This window comes from Cyanistes caeruleus, chromosome 19 (genome assembly GCF_971803275.1).
Source record: "Cyanistes caeruleus chromosome 19, bCyaCae1.hap1.1, whole genome shotgun sequence".
Taxonomy (NCBI): Eukaryota; Metazoa; Chordata; class Aves; order Passeriformes; family Paridae; genus Cyanistes; species Cyanistes caeruleus.
The window spans coordinates 778,643-799,795 of NC_141719.1; the positions used below are offsets into that span (position 1 = coordinate 778,643).

The 21,153-nt window shown below is 56.1% G+C and overlaps 2 protein-coding genes and 1 long non-coding RNA gene across 14 annotated transcripts in view; 1 reads left to right on the top strand and 2 right to left on the bottom strand.

Annotated features, from left to right (window-relative positions):
* Window positions 1-397: 397 nt before the first annotated feature.
* LOC111937182 (bMERB domain-containing protein 1-like) lies at window positions 398-12,741 on the bottom strand. The gene is made up of 7 exons (XM_023938444.2): window positions 12,251-12,741; window positions 7,211-7,331; window positions 5,186-5,259; window positions 2,957-3,071; window positions 2,753-2,826; window positions 2,074-2,227; window positions 398-1,319 (listed from the first exon to the last, which is right to left on the bottom strand). The coding sequence occupies exons 1-6, from the start codon at window positions 12,324-12,326 to the stop codon at window positions 2,109-2,111; spliced, it is 579 nt and encodes a 192-aa protein (XP_023794212.1). The 5' UTR covers window positions 12,327-12,741; the 3' UTR covers window positions 398-1,319; window positions 2,074-2,108.
* A 722-nt stretch (window positions 12,742-13,463) lies between these two features.
* LOC147649772 (uncharacterized) lies at window positions 13,464-15,599 on the top strand. The gene is made up of 2 exons (XR_015277943.1): window positions 13,464-14,852; window positions 15,012-15,599. It is a non-coding gene; the product is annotated as an uncharacterized LOC147649772 (long non-coding RNA).
* The window catches only part of PIK3R6 (phosphoinositide-3-kinase regulatory subunit 6), a 28,412-nt gene continuing 21,490 nt past the window's right edge, over window positions 14,232-21,153 (bottom strand). For 6 of the 12 annotated variants that reach the window (XM_086857068.1, XM_086857062.1, XM_086857067.1 and 3 more), the window contains 6 exons: window positions 20,343-20,433; window positions 19,630-19,700; window positions 19,317-19,407; window positions 18,854-18,924; window positions 17,686-17,798; window positions 14,232-17,043 (listed from right to left, as the gene is read on the bottom strand). In XM_086857068.1, the coding sequence (XP_086713194.1) occupies window positions 16,887-17,043; window positions 17,686-17,798; window positions 18,854-18,924; window positions 19,317-19,407; window positions 19,630-19,700; window positions 20,343-20,433 (594 nt within the window). In that variant the 3' untranslated portion in view covers window positions 14,232-16,886. Of the gene's footprint in view, window positions 17,581-17,685; window positions 17,799-18,853; window positions 18,925-19,316; window positions 19,701-20,342; window positions 20,434-21,153 lie in introns of all 12 variants that reach the window. The other 6 variants (XM_086857064.1, XM_086857069.1, XM_086857060.1 and 3 more) reach the window with 3 other exon arrangements.

Consider the following 21,153-nt stretch of genomic DNA (forward strand, 5'->3'; position numbering starts at 1 on the left):
TCTCAGCTGCGACATCTCCAAAGGGATGGGATCATCCACAGCCGCCCTGAGAGCTGACTCAGCTGTCCCCTCCAGGGCCACCCTGTCACCCACATGGGTGCCTCTCGGTGGTGGCAGGAGCTCATGGGACAGGAGCATCTCTGCCCCTGCCTGCAAGGGACAGCTGGGGACACGGCTGCCCCCAGGGGCCGGTGGAGGACACTGAGGGACCAAAAGTGAAATGTGGGTCAGAGCCAGAAGTGGAAAGGTTGGGGGTGTTGCTGCAGCAGCAGGAGCTGCTCTGGGCATTCCAGGGAATGCCAACGCCCAGCCTGGCTGTTTAGGATCAGGTTTCTTCTTCTCTTTGCCCACCCTGGGCCATCTCCTCAAAAGGTCCCAGGTAGGGAAAATGCCTACAGAGCTTCCAAAAGACATTTATTGGTTTGGGTTGAGATCAATGCACATGAACCAGTGCCACTCCTGTGGGCTGGGCACTTTCCCAGCTGTTCCAGCAGTTCTATGTGCCCAGGGGAGCAGCCTGAGCCTTCTCCAGGAGCAACCTCAGGAACTCAGGTGGGACACACAGACCCTGCCTGTCCTCCTGTCTGCACCAGCACTGCTTCCAGCCCAGGCTGGCTCCACAGGGGCAAGTTTGGAATCCAGGGCTCTTCCTGGCCTCTGGATCCCTCTCAGCCCCACCAAACTCACTGGCTGGGTCACTCACTGTCCCAGTAAGGCCCTGGGAAGGCAGGACAGAGAGGAGCCTTTGGGGAGTATGGATCAAAGCAAATCCCTGTGGGCCAAGCAAAGCGGCCCTGGAGAGTCTCTGGTGGAGCAGAGAGGGACTCATTAATGGTCAAAACTGCTGTCAATTCTTAGAAATGACTGATAATTGGTCAGGATGAAAGACTCCCATCAGCCACCAGCAGCTTCAACTTCCTTAGCTCCCAAAACCACCTTAAAGGTAAAGCCACCCCATGACACCCAGGATGGGATCGGCTCCAGGACAGGATCAGTTCCAGGATGGAACTACCCCAGGGACACTCCCAGGGTGGAGCAGGATGTTCTTCAAACAGCAGCTCCAGGTGGTTTTTATCCCTCAGCCCAGATGTGGGATGCTCTCTCCTGTGCCATGGGCTCCCCGCTGCTCTCACAGCTTCCAGGCCAAGGTGGGGCGTGGTGTCTGTGCTGCCACGGAGGATGTGGGGCCATCAGGACCTGTGCCAGCACCCAGACCTGCCCATCCAGCCTGGGGGCCCTGGGTGCTGCTGCTGCAGGGGAACTGTGGACAGTGATGGACACTGGATCTCTCAGAGGAGAGCAGGACTCTGGCTGCAGACCTGGGGAGCAAAGGCAGGAGGTGAGAAACCAGGAATTGAAGCCACAGATCCCCATGTGTCCCCTTCTCCAGAGGCCACGGAGCCAACCCTGCTTTCCAGAGCTCCCACTGCCCTGAGATGAACTCCTGCCTCTGGCCACAGGGAAACCTCCACTGGCATGAGATGAATCCTCCCCCAGAGGCTACAACCCCCTGGACCCCTGGCACCAGCACCTTCCCCTCACACAGAGATTGTCCCACACAGGGTCAGTGGGGTGCTGCAGCTCTGTGCTCATCACCCAGGGGGTGAAGCCCACCCCAAGCTGCTTAGCCTTGCTGGCCTTGTCTGCACCTCCAAACACCGGTTTTGGCAGCAGGTGCTGTGGAGCAGAGCCATCCACAGGGCAGGGAGGCAGCTAGAGCCAGGCACAGCTTCTCCAGTGGGGATCCCAGCCCCACCTCTCCCAGGTCCCTTCAGCCTCCTTCTGGGGTGAGCTGGGGAGCCCACACCAGGCTGCACAGGCAGGCAGCACCTCGATGGGTCTGAATTCCCCTGGAATTCAGGATGAGGTATGTCCTGACCCACTGGCACAGGATGGGAGTTGCCTGGTTGGCACAGGATTGCCCTGTGCCACTGACAGTGCATTGGGCAATCCCTGTTCCCAAAATCTCGGCTCATCTCCCTGTTCTCCAGGGAGAACCAAACAGCTCCAAGGAAGGGCCAGCACCAAGGAAGCCCCTCCTGCCCATCCCAGACTGTCATGATGTGCCCCTACCATGGCCATGTCCTGTGCCAGGGGCTGGAAATGCCCTACATGATGGAGCAGGTGAAGCCACAGCACTCCTTGAGCAGGGTCAGGCCTGTCTTGCTCATGTAGGGAGCTGAGGTTTGCTGTCCCCTTGATGTCATCTTTTTCTCTCGGGCAGGAGCTGCAGGAAGAGGAATCCAGGTCTGCCTGGGGACAGGGCACAGCCTGGGGCTGGTGCTCAGAGTTCCTCTGGGACTGCTGCTGACCCTTCAGAGCCACAGCTCTGCATAGCTCCACCACCAGCACACTGCCCTGGGTGCTCTGAGGTGTCCCCAGAGCTGGGAATGCCTCCCTGGGGAAGTGAAGTAGCACAGAGAAGGGGCTGGCTGTCATCCAAGGATGTGGTGTCCATCCTGCATCCACCTGAGGCGTGAGCCAGTGTTAAAGGGCCAGATGAAGTCTGGCAGCTCCAAGAGAGCCCCTCCCCAGCCCCATTCTGATAGGACATGGTGGGAAATGCCAGGAGGAAAATGGATTCCAAACATGTGTTCCAATTCCAGGTGCTCCCACAATGTGATCCCCCCGTTCCATTTCCCCACCCTCCTCCAGGTAAGCCAGTCCCAGTCAGTAAAATCTTGGAGGCAGAGTGCTTGGCGACAAATGCCAGGTAGGTTCAGTGCAAGGAATAAACCCTGTCAGCACCCACTTGCTCTCTGGAGGTAGCTTTTGGAGAGCTTGCTCTGCAGGAACTCGGCCATTTCCTTGTCTTCTTCCCTTTCCCTGTGACAAAGAGCTTGGTTACTGCTTGGGAAAGGAGCAGCAAGGCCCCCAGGAACTCTGGGAAGGCAGGACACAGCTCAGGGGATGGATTGCATTGTCCCCAGCACAAGCAACAGCTGACACCAGCTACCTGAGCCTCTCGAACTCCACATCATCCACCAGGAAATCCCTCGTTTCCACCAGCTTGTGGATCTGCTGCACCAGCTCCTCTTCCCTCTGCTTCTCCTCGTTGGATTTCTGGTTCTCTGCAGCACAGGGAGCACAGTTCACACCCACAGGGAGCACGTTTCACACCCCCACAGGGGCCATCCCCTACCAAGGCCAGGCCTGCTCCGTTCTGCTCAACTCTGAGTGTGGGAGCAAAGCCAATCCAAAGGAAGCAGAGCAGGAATCTCGACCCAACCCCCCTGGCTGGAGGTGACAGCTCTGCTGCCCTCACATTTCAGGGTTTAGCTTCTCCCCAAACTTTGCCAGGGCTGAGCTCTGCCAGGTGCCACCATAAGCTGTGCAGAGCACAGAAAGGACCCCTCAAGGTGCCCTCTCTGGTGGGAGGTGGCCACGGGGCCCTGCCCTGCTCTGCTGCAGGGCCCAGCAAGCTCAGATGTGTTAGCTCGGGTGTTGTCCCACAGCCGGGATGTGTCTGACCCCATTTCCCAACCCATGGAGCCCGAGCTTGGCCCTAGGCTGGGTAAGAGCCCAGAGACCTTGGAGCCAGGTCCTCCTTGTGCCTGAGGAACTGGGGATTCAGGTGTCCAGGGAATTGCCAATGTCAATTACCCTGGGAACACCTCCCACCATTCATTCCACACATGCAGACACAAAAAGCCTCACAATCCACTGGGTTCTATTTAGCGCCCTTATTTCCTCACTGGTCCTGGCAATCCCACCCTCTCCAAACCCCTTCCCACCCCAGCCACAAGTGTCTGCCAGGCTCTTCTGGAATCCCTCAGCCTTGGTTGTCACTGAGCTCCTGACTGGCCTACCCTGGGCAGGACCCACCTGTGCTGCAGCTCTTTGGGCAGTGAGAGAAGGCCTGCAGGACTCTCCCAGAATTCCTGTCCTGTGTAAGCCAGTATGGAATGGGATACAGTGGGATACGTAGAGCCAGCAGCCAGGGGGATAAGGAGTGGGAAGCTTCAATGGAGAGCCACCTGAGCTGGGAAGTCTGGCTGTTTGTGCTGTGTAATGCCAAGTCTGAATTCTCTAGCCAGCCCCAAAACCAGCCAGATGGGTCAACCACGAGCCTTCGCTCAGCTAAATAAAAATACAGCAAAATTCACAGGATGGAGCCAGCTGGGTCTCAGCAGGTCCTAAACCAAGGATTGATTTGTAGCGGAAAGGATTGATCCAGGTGCTGCCAGGTAGGAGGAACCCCTCAGACACATCCTGTTGTAAAACATTCCCAGCAAACAAAGGATTTTCCTGTGGTCTGGTGCAGGGAATGAAGTCCCTGGCACAGGGACCTGCTCTGGCCTGGGGGCTGGGCTATCCCAGCTCCTGAATTAGTGCAGGGACACATGGGCACTGTCTCTGAGCAGCCCCCACCTGTCAGAGTCCCACTGGACAAACTCTGCTCCTTCCACCCCCCTGGCTGATGTCAGAGCCCATCATGCCATGGTGATGATGATCTGAATCATTAAAGGCACCTTGGCTGGGGACATTTTGAGCCCCAGCCCTGGCTGGGCTCTGAGTAAGCACTGACGTGTTCCTGTCCTTATCCAAACCCAAGGCTGCCGTGGCTGTCTCACAAGAACGGGGATGTGCGGGATTTTTCCAGCATGGTCTGGTCTGAGTCAACTTATAAAGAAAACAAAAAGAGCAGAATTTCTGCTCTCAGCTGAGTCTGTGAGTGCTGAAAAGGCAATAAATGAAAGCCCAAAGCAGATGAAGGAAAGCCAGGCTTATTTCTTCAGTAGCAGAAAAGACCAATTTATCTCTGCTCTGAGCCATGGTTTAGGGAAAACCTTGGTTTATGGACTGGAAGGGGTTGGAATTAAAAACCCCCTTGAGATTTAGGTCTGTTTTGCAAGGAGCTCCTGTTTTTATGGCAGGATGTTTTTGGCTGAGCCTCCATCTGGATGCCGAGCCAGGTCTATTGAAGTGAGCAGCACCTGAACATTAAGCAGCACCTGGGCTCTGCCTCCGTGCTGCAGGTTGCCAAGCACAGCCTGGTGGCACATGGTGGCATGGTGGCACCTGCCAGGGCCACGCTGGGCTCTGGGATAGCCCCGGGCACAGCAGTGAGGAGGAGCCTGGGGACACAGCTGTGCACAGCTGGGCCCTGCCTGCCCCTCTCCTCACCCCACCTCTGCTGGGCTGGGGAGCACAGCAGCCTCGTGGAGCTCACCCTGAGCCTTACCTGGCAGGGCCAGGAGTCTCTGGAGCTCTGTTTTCAGCCGGCTGATTTCCTTACAAAGCTGGATGTCGTCCATCCTGCGGAGACACAAACACAACCTCTGAGGGGGAAAACTGGGAGAGAAAAGGTTCAAAACCCCCAGAGCAACACCCAGCCAATACCTGTGGTGGGGATCCCATATTTCCCTGCCTACCCATGGGAAATGCCAGCTTGCTGCATCCCAGAGTTCTGTTGGGGTGCTGGTTGTTGGCAGAGGAAAATTTCATTACCTGAATTATAACAAAGCCTTATCAAAATCTGGCCCATCCACCAGACAAGAGCTGCTGTGCTTCTCCTGGCCCCAGAAAATAATCCCCAAAGAGCAAAATCCAAAAAGAAGTGGAATTTTCTGCCATATAAAGGATCTTTTCTATCCCACCTGCCTGCAAAATTAAATAAAAGAAACATAGAAACGTGAAATATAACAGAGAGGGTGTCCAGAGCACCACAGGGGGGCCACGGGGACAACAGAGATTGCTGGGGTCACACTGATTAAAATGAAAATGAACAGTCAGACGAGAGCTGAATGATTATTGCATTTAAATGAAATTAATTCTGGAAAATTTGATAAGGAGAATATAAAATAATAAATTTTATTTTCAATTAAAATTAGGAGGGGTTACAGGGACAAGCACGCAGGAGGCTCCTGCTGGGGCTGGGATTGTTTCTACCCCTGCTGGTGACACCTATGGCAGCATCAGCCAGAGCCAGGTGTCCCTGGCTGGTCCCAGGGAGCACTGAGGGACCAGGGTGGAGCTGAACCTCCCACAGGAATTACAGACCTTGCCTTTTGCTCTATAAAGGAGAAGTGTTTGGTGCCTCATTGTTTTCCAGAGCACAGACAGGTACCAGAAATGCTGGAATGTTTCAGTCTGACATTTCCAGCTAGGAGCAAGCACTGGTTTTTATCGAGGTCACTGTTCTGTTCAGCTGCACATCCTGGGAGTTTTCCATCTCCTTGGGCCCTGCAGTCCAGCCACCCTGAGCATCACCTTTTCCCCGCACTGGGGAATCAGAAAAGGCCTTGCAGCCCCAGCTTCCCACCTCTCTGAGCCTCTGCAGAGCCCAGCTCTGGGATCCCCCTGCTTCAGCAGCAGTGCCCCAGGAAGCTCCTCAGCCTTCCCAGTCTCCCTCCTGGGCCCTGCAGAGCCAAGGTCAATTGCCCATAGCACCCAAAACCTCCCAGCCAGGCAATTCTGGCGTGTCCCAAAACCCACGGGATCGTTTTTGCAGCCAAGCCTGTCATGAGGTCTCTGCAGGAGATTTGCCTTTGGTTTCCAAGGGAGAAACCAAACAAAGCGTTAAGGAAACACCAGAGCTGGGAGCTATGACAGCACCTGAGAGGATCAGGTACCGTTGCCATGGAAAGCCTTGAAGAGATACACTTTTGATGATCTCCAAAAATCCTTTTCAATGAGCTCAGGGGGAACTGTGACTGGAGAGGCTCCAAATCCGAGCCTCTAAGGCAGCTCCCAACCCCACTCACACCGGGTTTACTCAGGGATTTCCAGGTTGTGGGTCCCTCAGTGCAGGGACCAGTGGGGACCCAGTCACATCCAAAAGGCAGCACAGGAAGTGCTTCAGCCCAGGAAATGTCACCTTTGCCAAAATCCCACTTTGTGCTGGGCTGGCAGGGTGGGATCTGAGGTTTGGGCTAACTACAGCCCTTTAGTGATATCAAAAAGCTTCATCAACCCAAACTATGGATATTAGTCAGGCTTTTTCCTCCAAAGATATAAAATGTCCTGCTAGACCCATGGAAAATGTCCTGTGTCCCCCCGAGTGGTGGGTACCACTGCAACACAGGGGCTTAGATCTGAAACACCTGGAGAATTTTATTCCAGAACTTCTCTGATTATTGAAATGGAAGCAAGGTGGGAAGTAGCCTCAGCCCTGCTCATCCCTGGGACTGAGCTGTGCTCGGTCGGGCAGGAGGAGACGTGGGGTGTCCCTGGGAGGGAGCAGCACAGGAGGGGGACAGGGACTCACATGTAGCGCAGCTCTGACTCCCTGCGCACCAGAATCTCCCGGATCCGCTCAATCCTGAAGAGCTCTCCCTCGATCTCATCGATGGTGGTGGTGGAGTCGGCCATGGACACGATCTCATCCTCTGGAAAAGGCAGTAATGGGAGCTGCCTGAGACAGCAGGAGCCCAGCAGGGACCTCAGGGCAGCCTTGGGAACAGCAGCACTTGCCCTGCTCCCAGCGCTCTGTGCTGGGACAAAGGCTCTCCCCCTCTCCGAGCAGCAGGAGGCCAAGGGAGCTGGGAACTGCTGGAGGGAAAGATGGGAATGGCATTTTCCAGAGCTGTGGAAGCCTCCAGCATGTCCAGCACAGAGACCTGAACCTGCCCAGCCCTCTTGGGCTGCACAACCAGGAGCAAACCCAGGGCACACAAAGTTCGGAGCTGAGGAGTCAGAGGGCTGAAATTCCTTCTGCTGCTCCCCCTCTACCACACGCTGGATCAACACCACCCCATCCTTCCCAGCCCACTTGAGTGGAGCCCCCCTGTTCAGTTCCCTCACCCTCTGCACTGCTGGGGATCACATCCAGCCCCCACCTGGGGAAACTGAGGCAGAGAAAGGAGGGTCACCTGCTCAGGGTGAGAGGCAGGAGCTTCACCGAGATATGTGGGATAAGGGGGCTGTAATTGATGTTTTAGAGGGACGGATAGGATGAAAGCCCATCCACCTCCATCTGTGGATTTGACCAGCAGCTCTGCCTCCCCCTCTGTGACTCACACACAAATCCCACGCGTTTGCTCCAGACTGTCCCACAGGTTTCCTCGTGGATGTTGTGTGGATCCCACAAAGACTCCCAGGCAGCTTTATGGGAAGAGCTGAGGATTTGCTCCAGGCAGCTCCCAGCCTGGTCTGGCTCTCAGACACGACAGCCTGTCACCAGTGTCAACACCTTCCTCACATCCCAGCTAATCTGACATTCCTGGGATGTGCTGGGGACAGGGGCTGCAGCAGAGCCAGGCTGTGGGAGAACATTTCCAAACCCTTCCAAATATTCCTTCAGGGGCTAAGTCTGCTTCCTTTGAACCTTCACGGGGCACACCTCCCCTCTGAGGTTTTGCCTTCCTGCAGCCCTGGGACTTTCCCAATGCAGGGGAAGCACGGCCATGGAGCTGCTCCAGGAGTGGGATGCCAGGCAGGGATGTTAGGAGACGTCAGGGTGTGTGGTGTGGGCATTCCAAGCAGGAGCCAGGCCAGTGCTGAGTGTTACAGGGCAGGAAGAGATAAACTCTAAGGCACAAGACCAGACACTCTGCACTCTCTGTCCTCTCCTCATCATGTAACACTGCTCAGGAAATCATTCCTGGAGTGGGACACGTTTCCAAGACTTCCAGCAGGAAAGGTCTTGGATGCAGGATGCAGGATGGTTTGGATTTATGTGAGTGGTTTGGAGAAGAGTTTCCCACTGTTTCTGGCTTGGAAACACATGAGGACTTCTTGCAGGTTCTCTCTCTGCCCCCAGGCTCGAAGACCATGCTCAGCTGATGCCAGGGCGACTTCTCCCTCATTCTCTGTTCAGAGCATCAGGATGCTCCCAGCAGCCAGTGCTTGCTCAGGACAGACAAACCCCTGGGCTGGGCAGGGTGTGAGGCTGGATGAGCCCTCCAGCAGCTCCTGCCCGGGCTCTGCACAACCACCTCCCTTTGCCTCGATTCCTGACCAGGTTGCCAAGAGATTGGCCTGTGGCTGCTACAGCATCACGATGTGGTTGCTAAGGGACCAGAGTGCAGTTGCTAGGGGACCAGGTCCCTCAACCCCTAGGATGCCGAGGTCCCTCATCCCAAGCGCTCTGGGGCTCTGCTACCCCAAAGCTCGTCTGGCCTGGGATATTTTGCTGCAGCTGCACCCTGCTGAGCAGCTGGAGATGGCCCAGGCAGATGCTGGCAGATGTGCAGGTACCAGCACAGCTGGAGGGGCAGGTGGCACAGCTGGGATGTGCCTGTGGGCAGCCACTCCCTGGGGCTGTAACTCAGCTCAGCCCCAGAGCTGTCATCAAAAGCTGCAGTGCTGTGTCCCCTCTGTGACAGGGCTGGTGGCTGTCCCCGTGTGCCAATAAACACAGAGAGATCAGCCCGGAGCTTCCTGCTGCCTCCACCCCCAGGGACACACCGAGCAGCCCCGGGAGCACAGGGGCGGCGCTGGCGGGGGACGGTCACTCCCGGCCTGCCCGGCTGGGGAATAACCCAGAATGCTTCTGCTCTCTGCTGGTGCTGGCAGGGATGCCAGGGCTTGGAATAGCTGGCAGCATCCCTTCTGCCTCTCATCCCAGAATGTCATTGGCACAGGCATTCCAGGTGGGAGACGTGAATCCTCCCCTGTGTAGGCAAAGGGAGGAGATGGCAGGACTGGAAGAGAAGGGAGTAACAGGGCTGGGAGGGGAGGGGGTGACAGGGTTGGGAGGGGAGGGGGTGACAGAGCTGGGAGAAGTGGAGGTGACAGGGCTGGGAGGGGAGGAGGTGGCCGGGTTGCGTTGCTTTCCCTCACCTGCAGCAGGAGGCTGGGATATAATTCCAGCCCCTGGGCAGTGCCCACAAGAGCAGAAAAGCTCCTGGCTCAGCTTTGGGGTGTGGCTGGCACCACCCTGCCCTCACACACTGCTCCAAAATCACCTTTCTGTCTGACACCCACCAGGTCAGGAGTGTCCTGGGACATGGGGACAATGGGAAGGTCATGGCACAGCCCAGCCAGGGCCACAGGGCTCAGCTGGAGGGTGCCAGCCCTTGGCTGTGCCTTCAGGTGCTGTGCTCAAGTCCTGGCACCCTGCATCCCTCAGGCCTTCCAGGGAACTGCTCCCCAAACCAGTCAGTGCTGGACAAGAAGCTCTGACAGGACCTCTGTGTCCCTGGAGCTGCTGAATTCAGGGCAGAAGCAGAGGGAGGGCAGTGCCAGGAGAAAACTCCTGGAAAATGAGTCCCATGAACCCTGGAAAGGGGCACCTTGAGAAAGTGATACCCAAGGCATCACACCAAGTCAGGGTGTTCTTTAAAGCTGGGATCAAGCCCACAGTCCAATTCTTCCGTTGGGGATGGACAGGGATGGGCCCAAGTGTGGTCACATTGCCCAGGGGTCCCTTTGCTCCCACAGCTCTCCCACAGCAGCACAGCCACACACAGAACCCCCACACAGAAACCCCCCAAACAGAAACCCCACACACAGAACCCCCACACAGAACCCCCCCAAACAAAAACCCCACACACAGAACCCACACACAGAAACCCCCCAAACAGAAACCCCCCAGACAGAAACCCCTCAGTGCCTGAGCCAAAGGGATCCTGCTTGGCACCATTTTGGCCTGCCAAACCAAGGAGGGGAGAAAGCTTTGACAGAAATTTGGAGATGCTCTAATCATCACATCCAGCCCAGGGAGGGCCCCCTCCACTAATGAGTGGTGTAATAGCCAGAGACTTCCATTCCAGGTGGTTTGGGGAAAACATTTGGACAGCCAGCAGCAAGCCTGGGATGAGTCACCACAGCCAACAGCACAGGGTGAGTTTCAAGCAATTTTCTTCCTGATTAAAGTTGGGAAATTGATTGACAGCCTCCTGTGGAGGGGTTAGAGCTCTTTATGGGGGCACCATCCCAAGAAGCCTCTAACTCAGCCATGTGTTTTCCTTTGCTCCTGACAGCAGCAGGGACAGGGGACGTTCAGCCCAAACTCCAGCAGGACAAGAGGCTCCAGGAGCTTAGTGCTGCATGCCTTGGTCTGAGCTTTCCTGGCTGGGAGCAAGCAGCAGAGCAGCGTCCAAACAGCAGCCAGGGATTACTGCCACGTTCTCATCCATCCCAAGGTCCCCAGGAGCTGGGAGCTCACAGAACTGCACTGAAACAGCAAAATCGCAGCCACCACAGCTCACCCATGGGGGATGTCCAGGCCATACCCAGCACCCTGAGTCCAGTCCCTGGCCCACCCCATTGTCACCCAGCTGCTGGAGCAGAGGATGCGGGCGATGAAGGTTCTCAGAGCCCCACAGGAGGTGTGGCAGAGGATACACACTGCCAGGAAAGGCACAAAGAAAAAGGACCAAAACTCCCTACAGCTCACCCAGGAGCTGAGCAGCTTCCTGGGCACCACACACCCCCCCAGGCAGTACCCAGCAGGATACTGGAGCCGGCTGATCCCTCCTCCCCTGCCTCTCCAGCTGCCTGTCCCTGCCCCACTGTGTGCAAGGGGCAGCAGAGGGGGACAGGGAAGGGGAGAGGTCGGACTTGGGGCAGAGCAGAGGGACTGCAGGCACCTCCCCTCTGCACAGCCCAGCACTGCGACCCTTCCTTCAAGGTCGAGAGCTCTGCTCAAGGCAATTCCCCTGCTTGTCATCACCCGCTCTTCTCAGCTGGAGTCCTGCTTGAGGAACTGGTCAGAGAGGGGCAAAGGCGGTGAAGGACAGGGTGAGCCCTCCTGTGCCCCGTGTGTGGCTGGGCAGCAGCAGTGAGATGTGACTGTGCTGCCCCAGTGTGTCCCTCCAGACATCCTCCCTGCCACCATCCATCCATGCATCCATGCATCCATGCATCCATCCATCCATCCATGCATCCATCCATCCATCATCCATCCATCCATCCATCATCCATCCATCATCCATCCATCCATCCATCCATCCATCCATCCATCATCCATCCATCATCCATCCATCCATCCATCCATCCATCATCCATCCATCATCCATCCATCATCCATCCATCCATCCATCCATCCATCCATCCATCCATCCATCATCCATCCATCCATCATCCATCCATCCATCCATCATTCATCATCCATCCATCCATCCATCCATCCATCCATCCATCCATCCATCCATCCTTCCCCACTCCCTGTGGCCGCTATACGGGGCTCCAGCGGCACCAGTGCCCCGGTCCGGGGACCCCGGCTGGGCTTCTTTTGGTGGGTGAAGCCGCCGGTTCCCGGCCGGCTCCCGGGGCTCCGGATTGTCCCGGAGTCCCGGGGGCGGGGGAAGTTGGGCTCGGGAGATGCCGATCCCGGTACCGATCCCGGTGCCGTCCCGCTCACCTGGCCCCGCGCCGGCCGGCGGCCATCGGGTGGATTCCATGGATCCGTAGCGGGGAGAAGCGCGGCTGCCCTCCATCCGCAGCCCAGAGAGCTGCGCTCCGCCGGGGCGGGGGCTCTCTCCGTTCTTCCCGCACCGCTCCTGCTGCTCCCTCCGCTCCGCTCCTGCTGCTCCCTCCGCTCCTCCCGCTCCGCTCCTGCTGCTCCCTCCGCTCCGCTCCTGCTGCTCCCTCCGCTCCGCTCCTGCTGCTCCCTCCGCTCCGCTCCGCTCCTGCTGCTCCCTCCGCTCCTCCCGCTCCGCTCCTGCTGCTCCCTCCGCTCCTCCCGCTCCTGCTGCTCCCTCCGCTCCGCTCCTGCTGCTCCCTCCGCTCCTCCCGCTCCGCTCCTGCTGCTCCCTCCGCTCCGCTCCTGCTGCTCCCTCCGCTCCGCTCCTGCTGCTCCCTCCGCTCCGCTCCGCTCCTGCTGCTCCCTCCGCTCCTCCCGCTCCGCTCCTGCTGCTCCCTCCGCTCCGCTCCGCTCCGCTCCTGCTGCTCCCTCCGCTCCGCTCCGCTCCTGCTGCTCCCTCCGCTCCGCTCCGCTCCTGCTGCTCCCTCCGCTCCGCTCCGCTCCTGCTGCTCCCTCCGCTCCCACCGCTCCCCCTCCTCCGATCCGCCGGGGCGGGGGCTCTCACTTATCCCACTGCTCCGATCGGTTCCACTCCCTCGGATCCCATTGTTCCCACCGCTCCCTCCCCTCCGAGCCCCCGCCTGCAGCCCCCGGCCCCCGCAGCTTCAGCCGGCACTGAAGGCACCCAAGCTCTGGGGGACGCGGGGGAGGGACACGGGGTGTCGGGGGTGAGCCACAGCACCAAACAGCCCCCCCAAACCTGCTGCTGAGCCAGGGCAGCTCTGCTTTCCGGTAGATGCAAGTTTTCCCCATGGAAAAACCCAGCAGAAAGAGTTTGGACAATGCTCCAAGGGCTGAAATCCAGCAGGACCCTGGTGGTCTCTCCTCTCTTCGTCCAGGACAACAATGGCCAGTGCCACTGTCCTGAAGGCTGGACCCAGAAAATGGGCTCAGGAAGGTGGAGATGGATGTGGGTTGCAAACCCACGGGGGTTTGTGCTCCCAGAGTGCTTGGGTGAGGCTTCACAGCTGTGGAGGGACACACCTCAACACCCCCTTCCCCAAAACACACCGAGGGGACACACAAGCGTCCTCTGCTGTGACACTTCTCAGCCAGCAGGTGCCCGTAGGTGGCACTGCTGTCCCCACGCACACGTCCAAAGGCTCAGGGACACTTTGGGAAGTGCCACTGGCTGGAGAGCAGGGACACAGTGACAACAGGGAGGGCTCTGGAGCATCAGCCCCTGCCCAGAACCATCCCGTGGGCTCTGATGGCAGCAGCCTCACCTCCAGCCAGTGAAACACACACCTAAGCAAATCTTAGAATTCCCACCTTCAACAGCCAAAGAGGAGCTCCAGTCAAATGATTTGGAGCAGAACATGTGCCAGAGAGATGGGGCTTCATTCTTTGAGGATAACAGTGGAATATAAACATAATGAGGAGGCAAAAATTAAGTCTCTGTGTAAAAACGGGGGTGGGGAAAGACAGGACAATGGGAGCTGCTGCTCTGGGAAAGAAATGCAGCAGCAGCTCCTTGCTCCAGAACTCGGAAAATGCAGAAGCACCTCTCCCAAGAGCAGCACAAAGCCAGGAGGCCATGGAGGTGGGCTGTGAGCTGAAAGGGTGGTCCTTGTCAAACAGGGAGTTCCAGTATTCCAGGGAATTGCTCAGGAATGCCCTGGGTTTGTAAGGACCTGCCAGGCTCCCAGCTGTGGGACAGGGCCACCCCGGGATTGGTTTGGGTGTTTGGATGTGCAAGGAAGGACAGCCATGAAGTGGCTGCCTCTCAGCTCATTAAATGATGAGCACCCACCAGCCCTGGAACCAGCAGGGCTGCAGTGATTCACCTTGTTTTGGTCACTCTGAAGCACAGAGAAAATGAACTTGTAAATATTTTAATCATTTTTTCAGGCAATTACTCTCCAGGATGACTTTCACTGTGAGCAGCCAGATCTGCTGGGGGCTGAATTTGAGTTTAATGCATTTTATACACTCACTTTATCCCCAATAAAAGCATGGGAGTAAATCAGGCAGTCCAGAGTCACCCACAGTCAGGATACAATTCACACACCATTGGACCTGGTGGATAGGATGGAATCCTCCTGGGAAAATCCCAGAGTGTGGAGGAAAGTGTAGACTGGGGACAGGAGCAGCATGTGCTCCACACCTGACAGGAGCAGCCTGGGTTTCTTCCCTCACCCAGGTCCTGGAATTCTGAGGCTGAGGAGATGCAATGGATCTTCCTCTTCTCCTTAGGGAGATGCACTCGTGCTGTGAACGGGCAGGATTCAAGAGAATGCCCAAAGCTGAACGTCAATGTAATAATCTTGCACAATAAGGTGTTTTTTTAAGATTATCAATCCATTAAACACATTTGGTGCTGATTCAGGGGAGCTCCAGGATGGACAGGCACCTGTCACTCCGAGGCCTCTCCTTGTGAAACTGGAATCCAGCAGCTGCTGCTGTGCTGAGGCAGATGGAAAGGGCACAGCTCACCCAGGTAATCAGCTTCTAACGAGGGCAGCACCGGCAGCTGAAGCAGCAGCTGCATTTCAAACCATTGCAGCTCTTTCTGTGCCTCTAACAAAGGCTCTGGATGTGCTGTGTGCAGGGATGACTGAGTGCAGGCAGATCCCCATTAACTTGCTTTGTTCCTTAGGTATTACACAATAACAAGACCAGGAGAAATTCTTGACATCAAAATTGCTCCACTCGTGTTTGAATTCCTGGGAGAAGATAACATCTTAATAAAAAGTTCCAGCTATTCTTGGCACAGGACAATTCTATCTATAGAGCCATTCCAGCAGAGCATTGTGCTGGCACAGAGGATTGGTGCTAGGAAAAGAGAGAGCTAATTACCCTGAAAGCATCTGATGTACAGATAATGCGGGATTGATTCATACAGAGAAAGGAATTATCACCCAGGAGTCCTTTCCTTGTCTCCAGCACTTCCTGCTGAGCCCACAACACGGCAGGGTGACACACTGTCAGGCCATTTGCATATGCCATATTAAATATGCATTTCCATAAATATTCTGCTTTTTGCAGCTGCCTGTTTGGGCACTTGTGAGCCACTCAGGCAGATGTTACTAAAATCCATCCTTCTTCACAGGAATGATGTGATTCCCTGACCAAGGAATACCTGATCAATTGACAGCAGCCTTTGCTGGTAGCTGAAGAGACTCCAAGGCTCATTTAAACCCCTTAAACACTGAAGATTTTTTGATGACATCAGACACTAATGTTTCATTTATATCAAAACTTACCTCCTGGAGAGCAGCTGAAATCTGTGCCTTGGAGGTGGAGGCAGGGCGGGTACGGAGGCTTAAGCCAGAAATGGGTTAAAAGAGGAAGGCTGAAAACCAGTGGCTTCCAGCTGGGAATAACCTGGGATAACTCCATGTGGAGGAGATCCTCTGGCATGGACCAAGTGCTGCTCTCTGCTTGTGCACCTGTGCCCAGGTATTGCTTTGGGGGTCCCCTGGTTAGTGAGGGACAGAAATAAACTCCCCTCTCTCTTTCTGGGGTTGTGGCTGTCCCTGCCAGGCTGTTTCAGCAGCTGGAGGAGCCCTGCTCAGGATCCAGCTGACCCAGGCAGGATCAGCTTCCAGCAGTGCCAGGCTGGACCGATATCCCATCCTGCCCTCCAGAAATTTAGGGCTCGGTCACTGCACAGGGCAGAAACTGAACCTCATGTTCAAGTGGAACTCCTGGGCATCCATCCCCAGCCACGTGCAAACTCACAACAACAACCAACTGGCAGTTTCAGCTCGGGTTTGTCTTAATTTCTTTAAATTGGCATTTCTTCTGGTACAAGCGATCCACGACACCTATACAAATAATTTATCATCCATCTACATAATTTACAGCTGTACAGAACAAACTCTGGACACACAGCCCACACTCCAGCCCAGTTCAAAGCCTTTTGGCTTTTTGAGCATTTTCTTTGTGTGTACAAACCCCACAGTGAAGCCCCAAAGAATCAGAGGGGCATAGAGCCACTGGTCACCCCTTAAACCCCACATTATCCCAACAACAACAGCTGCTTGTGCAGGGGTTTCCAGATGTGCCTGTGAGCCTTCTGCCTCCCTTCAGCTTCCTTCAGGGACAGGATGTTTGCTGCCCAAATCTGGCATAGGGGAGCACCAACAATGTTTGGGCTGTGAGGTGAAAACCTGATCCCTGCTGGGCTGTCAGTCATCTTCAAAATAAATATTGCTGCTGCCAGCTGGCCTGGGCTCCACAGGACAGCCAGCACCACCTCCCATGGGTCTTCCTCACTCTTCCTGAATGGAGGAGCTCAAAGCTTTTGCTTGACTTGTGCAAAAGGTGAAAGCTCAGTCCTGCAGCTTGGCTGTGCCCTTGGCAGGGCATGGTCACACTGTTTCCAGCAGGGCATGGCTTTGCCCTCTGAGCCTGTCCACCTCTGCTGGAGCAGCTCTTTACACCATTGCTGTTTAAAGTCACCACTGGTAGCTTCTAGTGTGTGTTCTCTTTCCATGTCCCCTGTGCTGACCCCACCTTTTTGTTTCCTTCACTGGATGACTCCTGCAAAAGTGTTGATGGGCAGCAGCAGAGACTTGGGCAGGTATTTCACAAGTCCCATGTCTTCTGTTTTGTGAAGGTTGAATTTCGTGGTCTTTGTCTTCTGCAGGCAGTAGCTGGGCTCGAGGCAGGGAGACACCTCCAGGCTGGAAGAGCACAGAACACACTCAGTGCATATTCAGGTCTGATCTCTGAGTGAACCCCAACTCTCTGCACTGTCTGATGCAGGAGAGCTCTCCCACTGCTAATTTTATGCTTTTTCCAGCTGGGTTTGATTGCAGAGATGAGCTGCTGCATGTCAGTGTTTGACACAAACCCAAGGTCCTGAGACTGGCTCAGTGTGACTCAGGAATTCAGTTTGTTGGCTGAACCTTGATGCATCAGCACATCCCATGTCACTGCAGCTGCTCCAGGCACATTAATCCTGGCCATTTCCACAAGGCTGGGTCCTGTCCCCCACCTGCACCTGCTGGAGACCCCCAGTGAGGAATGCAGGCAGTGCAGAGAGCATCAGCATCATGATATAATTCATAATTCAGGAGGTCTAAGCTCTGTTTGTCCCTGTAGGTGCCTGCTTTTCTACTTTCTCAATGACAGCACCTTTTCTGTAAAGAACTGTTTTGTTCCTCACACCATCACCTGAAAACACAAATGCAGGAGAGCCCCAGTGTGCCCTGCTTTCCCTGGAGAAGGAACATGAGGTTTTTGTCATGTATTTGGATCAGGGCTCCCTGGCAGACAGTGGGGGTGCAGGGCAGATGTGCAGAGCCTGGCATGCCGGTTCTCACCCGATCACGTCCCTGTAGGTTCTCCTGCTGTCCTTGTCCAGCCGCACCGTGAAGGGTCTCTGCTCTGGACTCCCGATCTTGATAGTCTGTGCTTTGAACCTATTTGCCACAGCCTGGATGGGGAGAGGAGGGAGAGCCTGCTGAGGTGTCCCTCCCCTCCCCAGACTGCATGCTGGGTGTGACAGGAAAAGAAAATGACATTTCTCTGGTTTTCTTTTTCAGCCTCAGATGTGACAAAAAGCGAACCCTTCCTCTGCACTCAGAAGCTGGCCATGTTCTGAAAGAACAGACTTTCCAAAGTGGCAGTGTTGGCTGAGTTTGGGATGGCTGCTGTGGGGTGTGGTCTGTTCTCCATGGCCATGGAGTATCTCTGTGGACAGTGGGGCTGCAGCACCTCGGTATTCCCAAAAGCCAGGTTAGAATGAGCAAAATGTGCTGGCTAAAAACACCAGCTGGGAGCCAGGGGCCCAAGTGACCAAGGCACACTAATATTTAATGCCACTGAAACTGCAGTGGCACATTACCACGGGCAGTGTCTCCTCTGGGGTCTGCTGAAACTCAAGTAAAACAAAAAGGACACAAGTCAAAATTTCAATCCTCACTCTTACAAATGCATCTTTGTGAGCTGATAAATAGATTCAGTGAAGTTCCTGTTTCTTGGCACTGACCAGCAGGGAGGGCACTGACCAGCAAAGGTGACACTGACCAGCAGGGAGGGCACTGACCAGCAGGGATGGCACTGACCAGCAGGGATGGCACTGACCAGCAGAGGTGACACTGACCAGCAGAGGTGACACTGACCAGCAGGGATGGCACTGAACAGCAGAGGTGACACTGACCAGCAGAGGTGACACTGACCAGCAGGGATGGCACTGAACAGCAGAGGTGACACTGACCAGCAGAGGTGACACTGACCAGCAGGGATGGCACTGACCAGCAGAGGTGACACTGACCAGCAGAGGTGACACTGACCAGCAGGGAAGGCACTGACCAGCAGGAAGCCCATTGGGGGCTTTGGCTCAAACATTCAGACTTTTCCATGGAAAGCAACTACCAAACGCTGTCTGAGCAGGGTGGCCCCAAAGCCCTCTCCTCCCCACAGGGCTGCCCTTTTCCCTGCTGCTGTAAGGGATTGTGGCCCCTGAGGGCCTGAGCCATGAGTACTCACTGAGAAGGACCGTCCTGCCAGGTTGTTGATCCTGATGATTTCAGTGATGGTCACACTCAAACAGCCCAGGCCTGTGACAGAAGCAGAGGGCTGGTCTGGGGCCACAGCACAGCCTCAGCTCAGCTTTCCGGGGCCCTGCCCCACATTTGGGTGCAGTGCCTGTGGACACACAGGGCTCCAGCAAGCTCCATGGGCAAAGGAACTGTGTGGGATCATGTCAGGGTGGAAAGCTGTGCTAAGGGCCAGGTGAAAGAGGAAGGCTGGAGCAGAGGGAAGGTGCTTAAATCCTGTCTGAGCCTCAGGCATGTCATTCCTGAGAAAACCCCAACCAGACCATGAGAACACCAATATTCCTGTCACTGATTCCCCCCCACCCCACAGCCCAGACACAGCTGGCACCAAGGACCTGGCCAGATTTGCTCCATTATGCACCAGAAACCTCAGCAAAGCAGGAAGAACCCACCTTCAGCCTCCTCAGCAGGGATGGCTTTCATCAGCAGGCCCGTGGAGCGCAGGGCCAGGGCCAGCTCCTTGTGCCGGTCACTCAGCACAACCTGCGGGCAAGGCCAGTGTCCTGTCAGTGCCCCTGGCAGGGGCTGGCCGTGGGACAGCCCATCACAGACATGAGGTGAGCTAACAGGTTACCACAGCCTCTCTGTCCTTGCCTGGAGAGCAGTTCCAGAGGAAAGAGGGAGGGTCAGACTCCCTTCAGGAGGTGTGTGCCCTGCTGGGCATCCCTGGGAGCAGAGACTTGGGGTGCAGGGAGCCCCACGCACCTTCCTGTAGGTCACGGTGAGATCGATTCCAGGGCCGTCCAGGCTGCTTTTCCTCTTGGTTGTGTTCAGGTCTGTGAGGAGGGAACTGGGTGGGATTGAATGTCCCTCATCCCACCTGTCTGTGCTCAGCAGAGAGGGATCCTCCCATGGGCTGAGCTGCCCTCGTGTCACACAGTGGCCTTCTGTCACACTTTGTCCCTTCTGTCCCTGCCCTGGGAGCTGAGGCTCTGTGCCAGCAGGACGGGCTCACTGCAGGCTCTGTGCCCAACCTCAGTGACAAATATCCGCTGGATTGGACACTAGAGTGCACTGATGGAGGTGCTGATGGGACTTCTGGAACAGTCCAGCCTTCAAGCACTGTTGTTCCATCCCTGGCAACTCGAGGAACTGGATTTCTAACAGGAAAAATATCTGCCTGTGAGGCCCAGCTTGTCTCCTCAACTAAATCAGAGCTCTGGTCCAACTGAGTGTCCTGGAGCCGACCAAAGGCACAGACTAAAAACACTGGCTGAGCCTAGGAGCCAGCAGCCACCAGGTCTCCATTTAGCCTGATTTCCTGGCCCCAGGAAGGAGATGGAGGCATTTGGGGAAGTCTTGTGAGGAACAAGGAGTACTGCCCAAGGCCTGGAGCTCTGCAGGCTGAGGGATGGGGTGGGTGGGATCGGGGGGTGCAGCAGCCCTGTCCAGGCTGGGGCTGGGGGGGACACACACACCTCTGTGTGAGGGGCTGTCCTGCACCTGGGTCAGCAGCTCTGTGAGGAACACGTCCTCAGCTGGGTCCTGCGCTGGGTCCCGGAACAGCACCTGGAAGAGAAGAACACCCCTGGGAGAAACATTCCTGAGAGGAACATCCCTGGAAGACACATTCCTGAGAGACTGGTCCCTGAGGGGAACGTCCCTGAGAGGAACATCCCTGAGGGGAACATTCCCATTCCTGAGGGGAACTTCCCTGACAGGAACAACCCTGAGGATGTCTCCTCTGTCCCCCTGAGGTGTCACACGAGGCTCATAGCATGAACAGCTTCTCCAGGGCAGCCAAGGGGAGCCGGGACCTTTTTCATGGCACTTAGGGCTCCTGTGGGATGGGGAACTGCCCTGGCTCTGCTTCCTGAGCTCCAGGAGTATGGCAGGATCTGCCAGGAGCCACGGGGACCTGGCCAGACGAGCCACGGGCAGTGTCCCCTGCCACTGGATGTCACTGTGCCCTCAGAGACGAGTCAGCTCCCAGGCACGCACCCACATCACCGGGAGCACTTCCCCAGGCCCAGCTGAGCTGCTGCTGAGCTCCAGGGGACGCAGTTTCTCTCTGCTTCAACCTAAATCGCCAGGTCACTCCAGCCCTATGGAATATTTTCTTTTCATGGGCTTGTGTTGGGCAAGAGGTGAAGAGCAGGTGCTGGAGAACCTGTCCCAGGCACTCCTGGCCCCAGGGCCAGCTCCTGTGGGATGCGGCTCACTCCTGTGGGCAGCTTCCTGCAGCCAGAGAGGAACAGGGAGCTCCAGCACAGGAGTGAAACTGGGGCA